The following is an 11,855-nucleotide window of genomic DNA, read 5'->3' on the forward strand; positions in this document are numbered from 1 at the left end:
CCTATTGTGAAGAGATATTATGAAATATGTGACAGTTAGAGCAGAAAGATTTTTTTGGGCTTTGGTAGAAGATGGTGAGGTCATCCAAGTTACTTATGTCAGAAAAGCTGGGAGTTGACTGAGGTTGGGTGGTCATTAGCAGGTGTTAGCTATGAGAGAAAAGACACCTGAGGCCATGGGTGGAGAAGACATGTACCCATCCCCACTGCCAGGGTGTTTGTGATACCCAACACACTTGAGGTTTTTGTGAACATTCGCTACTCCCTAGCAGATTCTAAACTCCACAAGGTCAGAGGTCACATTACCATCCAGGGTGTATTGCCAGTGCTTACTCAGTACCGTGCAGGAGCAAGGACACAGTAAAGACATGATCAACAGGGAGTGCACAGACAGCAAGCCCACGGATCCCAGTGTCTTGGGAATGCCAACTTATTTTTCACACTAGTGACAAGCATGCAAGGGCTGCTGTGTTCCAAGGTAAACCAAGACACGAGGAAACAGAAATGGAAGGGAGTCACGCAAAATGGAAATGGATTGTCGCTATCAAAGTGCAAAGTTTGGATGCTGCAGAAAGAGGAGCAGCCCTCTGCCTGAGGGAGACTGTCTTGGGCTTGGAGCAGCAAGCCTTTCTGTCCAAGGACTGAGCAGGGAGCAATGCTCACCAAGTCCTCTTGCTGGGTGCTGACCAAGGTGATGAAGTTCTCCATAGCCTGGGAGGTGGAAAGCAAGGAAGGGAGGCAGGGGAGCCAGCCTGGAAGGAAAAAGGGCTGCTGCACCCAAAGGAAAAGGAAGGATCAGATGTGATATCTGCAGTCCAGGGTGTGGGGAGGGCTCAGAGGGGCAGATGTTGGGACTGTTATGGAGACTAGAGTGTCTGTGTAGAGGAGATGTATTTTCCCCAAGAACCAAAAGACAGGGGCAATCTGAGCACCAGTAGGCTGCTGGCAATGGAGAAGAGACAGAGTGAGGAGGTCCCTGCACTCCTCTGCTTTCCCCCTACCCATTGATAGCTGTGGTTTTGTTCTGGGTTATTTCAGAGTGGGAAGTCACAGAGGCAAATATGGACATGGGCTTTTTAATATCATTAATATTTTGATGAACAGGAAACTAAGGATACTCATCTGTCTTCAAGTCATAGAAAGAGGGCCATTTGGCCAAGAGGTGATAGATTAGTGGAGGAAGCCACAGGGGGAGGGAGATGAACTCAAGCCAGAGGCTGGAGAGGTCTAGCCAGCCATGGCAGAGTGGGCCCTGCAGAGCCGGTAAGCTTATATTTCCTGGACCGGATTGGTCCAGCCTTGACTGATGTACTGGCAAGAAGCCTCTTTGGTAAGAACACCAAGGGCTTTGGTGTTCTTACCACACAGCTGGGATGTGGCTTTTGTAGAAGATTTACAGAAAGATGAAAAGATGGTAAGATGATGGCTCTGCTCCAAATAACTGGAGGCCAGAGTTCAGTGAACATTTATTATGAGCCTAGCATGCATACCAGGGATGCTGGAGTGCAGAGACACTGTGAGGGGCTCGCCTGAGACAGGCCACAAGGGTACTTCAAAGGGATCGCTGCTCAGTAGAGAACAGATACTAGGCAGTTGGAGCAGACTGAAAAGTACAGGATTATGGGCAGAAAAGGGGGATGGATGGTCAGGGAAGGCTTCTTGACAGATCCTGAAGGATGGGCTTTCTATGAATTTAGCTTAAAAATTGTGTTTGTTTCTTGACAGTGGTAATGAGGTTTGTACACCCAGAAGTTACTCAGGAAGGAAATAACTCATGAAGTTGCTGACAGACACATGGTTGACAGAACTGAGCGCAGCCTCTACTTATAAAGAGAGCAACTTCTTCATCCCTTCCTCCCTCCTTATCTCCCTCCCTCCCTCTCTCCCTCCTGGGCTTTCTACTCTGAGGTTGAAATATGTAAATTAAACACAAGGAATGTTTCTTTCACATTCTATGCACACTAGACCATGTACCAAGTCTAAGGACCTGGAGAAAGAAGAAAAGCAGAACTTGACTCTGAAAAAACTGCAAGACACTTGATGGGGTGAGGGTGGGGTGGGGTGGGGTGGGATGTGCCCTGAGGTTTCTCAGATGGTGAAGTTCTCATCGAGATGAGCTCTGGGGGACCTGCATCTAGTAACCATTTTCATGCATGTTTGAGCAACACAAAAGGCTGCTCTTGTCAGCTGCTGACTGTGTGGAGACAATGAGGGAAGCATTTTAAGTGCACTTCTGCCTTAAAGACTCGTTAAATATCAACCTAAAATGCACTGCCCATCTGGTTTTCAGAACAGTGGGCAGTCCGGAAATAGATCTGGCAGGCAAAGGGAGCCCAGCCAGCTTCCAGGCTAGTGTGGTGACATGCACAAACAGCTTGGCAGTCAATACTGTAGAGATGAACATTTGTTGATATGTTACAGGACTGCCGTGACTAAGGGGGAGTGGGACCCTGTGGTCCACGGGAATTAAGTCTTCCTGCCAGAGGCAGCCTTGGCTTCTACCATGGTCCTCTCTTTCACAGAGGAGGTTAGCAGAAGGGAGACAGAGAATAGCAAGGTGAAGCTCAGGCCAGCAGAGGGCCTGCATGAGCTGTATCTCAGTGTTCCCTTTTGTTGGTTTGGGAGGGTACCAGTGATTGGCAGGGGAACTCTCCCTGAAGGGAGCAGAAACCTGGCCTGTTTCTCAGTGGGAGGCTGCTCTATGCTCCAGTCCCAGGAACACTGGCAGCCAGTGCTCAGCCTGTGGGAAGGTGAGGCTTCCCTGGCCACCTGGGTCCTGCTGAATGGCGCCATGCCTGCCTGCATCTCTGCTGGCTCTCATCACTACCACTTGTCTCCATGAAAGTCTTGCTTCACTGTTTTCTTCAAGACCCGGACCTCAGGACTCTTAGCATCTGTGCTCCACTCTGACCTGGTTCTTTAGAGCCAACCTCAAAGCCACCCTCTCTCCTGGTCAGCCCTGGGTGAAGTCTGCCTTGGCCTGAGACCTGGGACACTGTGACCTGGAGCTGCACCACCCACCTCAAGGGTCTTCCTGGGGCCCCACGCACGAGCACTCCCGCTACAACTCTGAGAGCAGCAAGCTGAGCCGCCGCTTGTTCTTATGCGTGCCCCAACCCAGCTGTCCTGGACACCATCCTTACTCACCGCCCCACACTTGACACCTTCTGAGCCTCCAAATTCTGCTTTTCCTAGTTCGTCACTTCTGTTAATGCACCTACACCAACTCCTGACTCTCTCCCTGGCACACTGCCAGCGCGACAGCTCACCCTCTGGAACTGCTTTTCCTAGCTGTCTTGAGTCTGATTTGTTGCTACAGCTCTGCTCAAAAGAGACCAAATCAGTCCTGACAGGGCAATCTGAAGCCACGCATGGGCCTAGGAATACAACGTTCTTGTGCCTCTGAGAGTTGCCTTAACCCTTCCAGCGCACCCGGCCCTCCCATCTCAGATCATCTAGAGGCACAGTAAAACTCTGACTGGAGACCAGTGTGGTGCTTCTCTTGCTCCGTCCAGACTATAAGATCTCAACGGGGCCTGCAGTGGCCTCTGGAAAAGGACAAGTGAGAATGCCTGTCACGGTCAGATGCTTTTTGTGTGGGCTGTGGCCTGGCCGAGAGCGCCATGACCTGGCCGAGGACATTTCCAGGGGCTTGCTGTAAAGCCACTGTCTCGGGTAGGATTAGTCTTCTTCCTTCTGCACAGGCTCACTCTATGCCACATCTGGCAGACACTGGCATGGCTGGAACCTGGGGTTTGAGACGGGAGACCTGGGCTTGAATTCTAAGGCAGTCACTGATTTGAAGAAGAGGAAGGTAGAGAAAGATGGTGACCGGGAAAGACCCTAACAGTAGCCTATTCCTGTTGGAACTCAGGGCTTGCCTGAGGTGACAGAAATGCCTACCAAGACCAGTGGGGATCAAGACTGAGGGTCAGCCAGGTCACCAAGAAAGGGGCCAAACCTCGGCACAGAGAGAAACCTGGACACACTCATGCACGGACTGGACCAGATGGAAAGAGCATTCTGAAATTCACAAGTGTGTGGACATATAATGAAGAAACAGGGAAGCAGGAAGGTGAGCGGAGTGGAGATGAAGCGGGGGAGGGAGAGGCTTACCTGATTTGTTCTTGCATTCAATGTCGTAGCCCGTGATGGGGCTGTTGCCGTCAAAGCCCATGGTCCACCTGAGCGTGATTGTGCGTGCTTTCACGTCTTTGATCTCAATCTCGGGAGGGTCTGGGGGCTCTGTGCCGTCAACAGAGAGACCAGGGTCAGTTCAGATAAAGCCTGGGCACAAACTCAAGTGGAAGACCTGGCTGCCACCTCCAGGCCTCTGTGGGCTCAGGCAGGTGCTGCCTGGTTGGAAGCACTTGTTAGTGATTTTTCCGATTAGATAGAAGGCATCGCCTCACTTCTTTGAGATCACTTTTGTAGCCTGTGCGGCACCAGGCCAGACACACAGGACACTGGCATCACCGCACTCACCCTCAGCACACTCATCCACAGATGCTGGGCTTCCACTCTGTTCTCTGCATCTCACACAAGCTCCTGGGCATGGAAAGCACCAGCCAAGCTGGTCTGCCCTGCCCAAGGTTCTGGCCCCTCACAAGGTTTTGCCCTCTGTCTTTCAGGGCCTCACTCTGACACAATCACAGCCTCTGAAAGTCCAGATTCTTGCCAGTTTCCTGAGAAATCAACCTGTTCCCAGCTGCCTGAGGGAGGTCCCAGAATGACCACACTTCCCCCTGCTGCTTCTGTCCTACCTTGCACTGTGAGCTGAATTATTCCACGATCCTCCCCATAAGAATTGATAGCATGGCAGGAGAAGAAGCCAGAGTCTTCTCTCACTGTCGGCAGAATCTGCAACCAAAGCAGAACGGCAGTCATGTTAGGTCCTGGCCTGAGCTGGAGATCAGCAGACAACCAGCAGGGAAATGGCCTTCCACCCTTCCTGCCATTCCCGGCACTCTGCACTATTACCTACAAACATGGACACACATGCAACACAGACACACACACAGAGACACACATAACATTCCTGCTCCCACATTGACACACATAGATACACACATACATGGACACACACATGGACATAGGGATACACACAGAGACACATACATCCATACCCATATGAACACAGACACAAACAATACGTTCATGGATACAGACACACTCACACCTACATATACATTACCAGTCACGCACAACACACAGAGAGACTCTCACACATAGTTTCCCATTCACACACATAAACAATACAGACACACACATTCACAGTCACTCAGAGATGTACACTTAGACACAAACAGATGTGTTCACCTCACAGATGTACACACATGCTCACAGCCTGCTGCCCACACTCACAGACTTATTCTCACATACACAGTCTCACACAGATACACTGATAGACACAGATTCACTCACAGACCAGCACATACTGATACACATTGGCACAAATTAATGCATTTACACAGATGCACACACATGTTTAAACTCTCTGAGGGCAAACTACTTTCTTGCAATTGTAAGTGCAAACAGGGCTGTATGTGTCATTTACATGGGCTGCCATGGTCAGGCCCACATCCTCCCCACACTTCTCTCTTCCTGAGTGGTGTAATTTTAAGAACCACTGTAAGAACCATTAGGAGTGTCCCGGCCCTCTGAACCTATCTCTCTCTGTTCCCACAGACGCAGCTGCACCTTTCTGGACACACTACTTCTTGTCAGAATTTCCTGGACAGTCAGTGTACCAGCTCAACACGCTGTGTTTGCTATTCTGAGCAGCACAGAGTGGGTGCAAGTGTGTGGGTGTGTTACATGCAAAGCCTCTGGTGTTAACTTTGAAACTGAGCACGGCCCAACAGCCACTGTCCTCAGGGCTTTGCTGGGGCTCTGTACCTGGAGGCTCCAGAACTACAGTCTGTGCACAGAGCCACTGCCTGCCCCAAGAGCATAGCTTCGCGCGTCCCTGTGTGTGCTCTGTGCCAGCCCTCCTCACTACAAAAGCCTCGCTCAGCCAGCTCCCCATGGCGCGTGCCTCCCCCTGGCTCCTGGGATTCTGGATCAACAACAGACTATCCTCTACACTGAATTTCTCCAAAGAAGCAAATATTTTCCCTTTAAAAAATCATTTTATTTTCAGTTACCTGCATGTGTGAGAGCATGTGCACGTGCGAGCAAGGGGCCTTGGAGACCAGACGAAGGCCAAGAGCCCAAGAGCTGGAGTTACAGCTGGCTGAGAGCTGGCTCATGTCGGCGCCAGGGACTGAGCTCAGGCGCTCTGGGAGAGCGGTCCATGCTCTTACTGCTAAGCTAGCTCTCTGATTCTCAAGCATCAGTTTTATCATAGTGTTTTTGCCTCAGTGCTCTCGCGGCTTTTGTAGGAGGGTGAGCATGCGCACTGCACACAGCCACTCCTCAGGACAGCTGTCGCGAGGGACTTCTCCCTGTGGGCACTTATTTCTCTGAAGACAGTGGCTGTGAAGCAGCATTTCAGGAGGTAACTCAGTGCCCGTGTAGAGTGACAGAGGGGCAGAGTGTCATGAGGAGATTCCAACAGGACATTCACATGCCATCACAGCCATGTGCACAGCTGTGTGAGGCTGACTGAGTGTCCCAGCAGTCCCCTGGCCCATTCCGCCCTATTTGAGGGCTTTACCTGCAGAGTGGAAATCACCTCTTCGCCCACCTCCTTGGTGGACACCAGGTAACGCGCCATTTCAGGGTTAATGATTCTGTCCTCTTTCTCCCACCGGACGATGATGGGCTTCTCCCCATGTGCTGTGCAGCTCATCTCCTTCTTTTGCCCCTGAGTGGCCAGGGTGGTATTGGGGTAAGAGGTTATCATGGCGGGAACTGAAAAAAAAATGAACAAGACAGGCCTTGCTCAGGGAAACTCAGTGATTCTCCGGCCCACTGTCATAGTCAACTGAGTGATGCTTGAAGAGACATTCCTTTGAAATAGAATTTGCTCCAGAAACTGCTGCTCGGGAACCGAGAGGAACAATAGAAGCAGAGCGGGGAGAACAGAAGTTGGCTGGGGGGTGAGGACAGAAACGCCTTCAGGGTCATCTTCAAGGGCTGCAGCTCCACTCCAGGCCTGCTGGAACTGGATGTGAGTCCGGGGACATGGTCTACATCACCAGAGCAGGCAAAAGATGGTTCTGCAGTCCCTGGGGGAGGGGGGAAGGGGGAGGGGGAGGGAAGGGGGAGGGGCGAGGGGGGAGGGGGATGATGACTGGAGGATAGAAGGACCTTATTTGTTAGGTGACATCAGTCCTGCTAATGACTTCTCACACTGTTCATGGCTCACACCTCTGACAAATTACTATCAAACCTCTCTGTAGAGACCTCAGCCCTGCCCTTCTTCCATAACTTACAAACAGAGGCTCATCCTCAGCTTCCTGAAAGAAAAATAAAAAGACATCCTTTCTTCATAAAACTTTGCATTCCCTTTGTCTTCTATTCAGACATAGTCTGTAGGTCTCTGCCCTTAGCAATGGCTGACATAGGACCCCACTCTCAACTCTGCGAACAGTCGGGGGCTCTGACAGTGGCCAAAACTCATTCCAGAGGTATAAGAACATTACAGGGAAACATGGGCTAAAAGCAAAATGAATCCTGGAAAGCAACAAGCTATACATCTCGACACTTCAGTTTTCTGGAGTTGTCAGGCATCGACTCCTCGATTATCTGTGAGGCAGAGTTGAGAGCCAGACTTCTTTACCCAGGTGCCTCAACGCCCTTCACCTTTACAGCAAATACAAAACATCAAATAAAGCCCCAAATGGCCAAGGGGACAAACAACCTTGATTGTGTGACAGGCAGAGGAAAAGACTCCTCCTCTGAGGATCTTTCACTCTTCCCGAGTGACTAGACTGCAGCAAACTCCGGCTGGGGAATGCCAGGATGACCTTCCCATGGTAGCAGGCTTGGGGAATTCAGCAGAGGAACATGCCTTGGAAGGATGCGGCCTTCCTCTTGCTCTGTTGTTACTTGTTCTCATCACAGGTACAAAGCAACCTGCCTGAATGCAAGTCAGCCCCCTAACGGCTCAAGATAACAGAAATGCCAGATGCAGGTTCCGAAACAGGTAGGCAAAAATAAGGAAATAAATAGAGGCAGTATCTCCGAAGGGACCAGAACTCTTTGGAGACTACCAAAAACACACCCACATGTCCCCCTGTTTCTTCAAACCCAGAGAGCATGACCCCTCCATTATTTCTAAGGTCAGACTGAAATTGTGCTCCTCTGGGATTCATGAACCTTTGGACCCTCAGCATATGAGTTTGGGGCTTTGCAGATGAAGACAAAGTCTGCTGTAGTGTCGCCTGCTCCCTGCCAGGTGAACGACATCACAGCTGCAGTGAGGGCTTCCACGCTGGTCCACAGCGTGAGCGTTCTATGGGATGGGAATTTGGGCGAGGTTGGCTCTGCTCAACAAGTGTGTCTTTGTTACCCAATGCACACATATATTGTGTATACACTGATCACACAGGTATACACATATTTTGTATAATGTTAAATATATATAATGTACGACTTGAAAAGGGTTTTGCAAAGTTGAATGATTGTGTGCTGTATCAATTTTTAACTAGCATTTACATGGTTCTAGAAAGGATCCTGCCTAATTCTTGTAACTTCATGTTGTGTACTGTGTGTGTGTGTGTGTGTGTGTGTGTGTGTGTAGGTCAGAGATACCTTGTGGTGACTTCTCTTTTTCTACCATGTGGGTCATTGGGATTGAATTGAGGTCATCATGCTTGGCCGCAAATGCCCTGATCCACTGAGACAACTTACACCAAATTTTACTGTTGTGTTTCTTTTCTGGATACTTCCTATAAGTGGGACCATAACATATGTTCTCACTCTAGTTTTCCAGGTTCTTTAGACATAATGAACTCAGAACTCCCTCATACTGTGCTGTGTTTGGGATTCTGGTCTTTTATTGTCTCACATGACTGCTGTGCATGCATCTGTGCTTTATGTCTTAAATGTCTCAAAGCCACGGGCAAAACTGACCACTCTATGGTATCTGTACAAGGGGTGGGGCTTTAAAGACATGATAAATGGAGGCTCCCTTTAAGGAATTATCCAAGGTTTGCTTCCAGTGTCAATATTCAAAGTTAAGTATGTCAGGATTCCTGTGTGTGTGTGTGTGTGTGTGTGTGTGTGTGTGTGTGTGTGTGTGTGAGTCATGGCACACATGTGGGAATTAGAGGATAACTGGCAGGGGTTGGCTTTCTTCTTCCACCACGTGGGTCCCAGGAAGCACTCAGGCCACTGAGCTTGGCAGCAGATGCCCTGACGTGCTGAGCCTTCTTGCAGACTTCTGTGCTCTCTTGTCTTAGGCTGTAACAAGCTTTAAAGCACATTATATGGGAGAACTGATTCAACAAGCCATACAGAACAGGATTTACACTACTGGTTCTTTTCTGCCAAACATGCTCCTAGCTTTCAGTCAGAGTTCTCTTTCAGGCGAGAGTCCCATTAAGATGGGCTTTTATTTCTGGTAACGAAGCCAGCGACTAGTCAGAAACATTCAGCTAGCCTGTGCTCTCCTATCCTGCTTAGAGTGGTCAGAAGGACCCATTTGTTTTAATGAGCCATTACCCTGGCTTCTTTGCACTGCTGATGTTTTGAAGGCATGGCGACCTTTTCACTTGTCACAATCCTGGGCACTGAGAGATGACAGCGTGTCAGCACGACGATACTCTCGGCCATGATTCCTGAAGCACACAAATGGATGGGGTCATTTAAAAGAGACTGGCACCAAGGAGAGGCTGTGGGAAACTGCTGGCCTCAGAGCAAGTCCAGACTCAGGCCCGCTTGGCCAAAGCTGTGTGCGTGCCTCCAGAACTCCTCATTAAGGCGGTGCTGTTTTACACCAGGGGAGACGAGTTCATAAGCTTTGCTCATTAGGCACAGTGCTACCCACAGCCCCCTCACCTCCCAGTAAGCCTGCATTCTTGTGCTGTTTGCAGCATCTTCTGACCTACTTTCCTGCAGCTTAAAGGTTCAGCCAGGCAGGCTTGCTGTGGCCCCTGGCCAGAGTGTGAACGGGCATCTCTGCCTGACTTGCAGCACAGTGACAGGGATGTGACCTCCTTAATGTGACACTGGCAATGGTGGGGATGTTTTTGTACTATTGAAATGGGTAAATGCTGGAAAATGGCCTTTCTTCACCCACTCCCATTAGCAGTTCATTAGTAAGACACTTATGAAAATAGCATTTGAGACAGTCCTTCTCACTCTGTCTAGTTACTTTCAAATGATTCCACTCTCCAGCTGAGAGACTAGACCAACCTCAGAATTGACAAGCTCCTCATTCTGGTTAAACCAACCCATTCTTCCCACCGCGCAAAGAAAAAGAAAGCTGGAGAGGGTGGCCCCCAACATTTCTAATCCAAGTGCCAGCCAGGTTGTGACCTAAACCGGTGCCATCCGCAACCATCAGACACCACAAAGGGGTGACCAGCTCTCCTGGTCTCTCAGGTCTGAAAGTGCAAACATCTTCTTATGGAGAAGTCGCAGTTGCTCCATTCATTTGGAAAAGAGATGACGGGGCAGGGGCATTGGACTAACATGGCTGGGAAGCCAAGGCAGGGGCCAGGGGAAATCCAGGGAGCTGCTCTGAGCCACAAGCGCATTTAAAAGTCTTATGCACAGGGCTGCTCTGCCTGTACATATGTCTCTATACTCTTGCACAGTAGTGCTTGAACAGGCCAGGAGAGGGCAGTAGAGCCCTTGGAGCCAGAGGCAGATGATTTGGCAGCCACCTGGGTGCTGGGACATGAACCAGGGTTTTCTGGAGGAGCAGCTGGAGCCCTGAACTGCTGGGTACTCTCTCCAGCATGAACACATTTTTGAAAGTACTTATTCAACCTTATTTTTCATATCCTGAAACTCAACCTTTCATCATGATAAAATTTCAAACCGACAGGATGTCAAAAAACTATAGGTCTATTCCTGGATTCAGAGCCATGCTCAGATTTTATGATTTATTTTTGTAATTATTCTATCAGAAAATCAACATTCATCAAATATGTAATTGTCACTATTATATTTCAATTCTTCTTGAGTAAAAGCGTGAATCATTAGGGCCTCAAGAATGAGACAAGAGAACGAACATTGCCCTAAGGGGCTCTGCTGCTTTGGAGAGAGCCACAGAGGGAGCAGGAGCCTCCCTATGTCCCACGTAGTCAAGGCACTGGTCTCCGCAGGACCTCAAAACCCGTTTGCACATGTCACATCAAAGAAAGAGTGACCAAGGAATCTGCCTCTGACCTCTTGAAGCATTAGCTGTGTGGACATGCCTGATGGACTCCATTTGCCTGCATTTATTGTCTCCAGAAAGGTGGGTGGGAGCAGAGGTTCTCAGCAGGTGCACTGTGACACATCTCATAGGAGACCAAAGTATAAGGCAGAAAAATAGGAAGATGGTCTACCATAGTGGGGAGGGGCAGACAGTCATCATAGTGGGGAAGGACAGACAGTCACTATAGTGGGGAAGGACAGACAGACACTATAGTGGGGAAGGACAGACAGACACTATAGTGGGGAAGGACAGACACTATAGTGGGGAAGGACAGACAGAGAGTCATCATAGTGGGGAAGGACAGACAGCATCATAGTGGGGAAGGACAGACAGAGAGTCATCATAGTGGGGAAGGACAGACAGACAGCCATCATAGTGGGGAAGGACAGACAGACAGTCATCATAGTGGGGGAGGACAGACAGTCACTATAGTGGGGAAGGACAGACAGTCACTATAGTGGGGAAGGACAGACAGCCATCATAATGGGGAAGGACAGACAGTCATCATAGTGGGGAAGGACAGACAGACAGTCATCATA

At 49.6% G+C, this 11,855-nt stretch overlaps 1 protein-coding gene across 3 annotated transcripts in view; it reads right to left on the bottom strand.

The window, feature by feature from the left end:
• The window catches only part of Dscam (DS cell adhesion molecule), a 527,122-nt gene that overhangs the window by 119,198 nt on the left and 396,069 nt on the right, over window positions 1–11,855 (bottom strand). For all 3 annotated transcript variants that reach the window (XM_055614797.1, XM_055614798.1, XM_055614799.1), the window contains exons 12-14: window positions 6,658–6,854; window positions 4,763–4,859; window positions 4,116–4,244 (exon numbers count right to left, since the gene is read on the bottom strand). In XM_055614797.1, coding sequence (XP_055470772.1) covers window positions 4,116–4,244; window positions 4,763–4,859; window positions 6,658–6,854 — 423 coding nt within the window. The remainder of the gene's footprint in view (window positions 1–4,115; window positions 4,245–4,762; window positions 4,860–6,657; window positions 6,855–11,855) is intronic.

Source organism: Psammomys obesus, unplaced genomic scaffold, assembly GCF_907164565.1.
Source record: "Psammomys obesus unplaced genomic scaffold, mPsaObe1.curated_primary_1811, whole genome shotgun sequence".
NCBI lineage: Eukaryota > Metazoa > Chordata > Mammalia > Rodentia > Muridae > Psammomys > Psammomys obesus.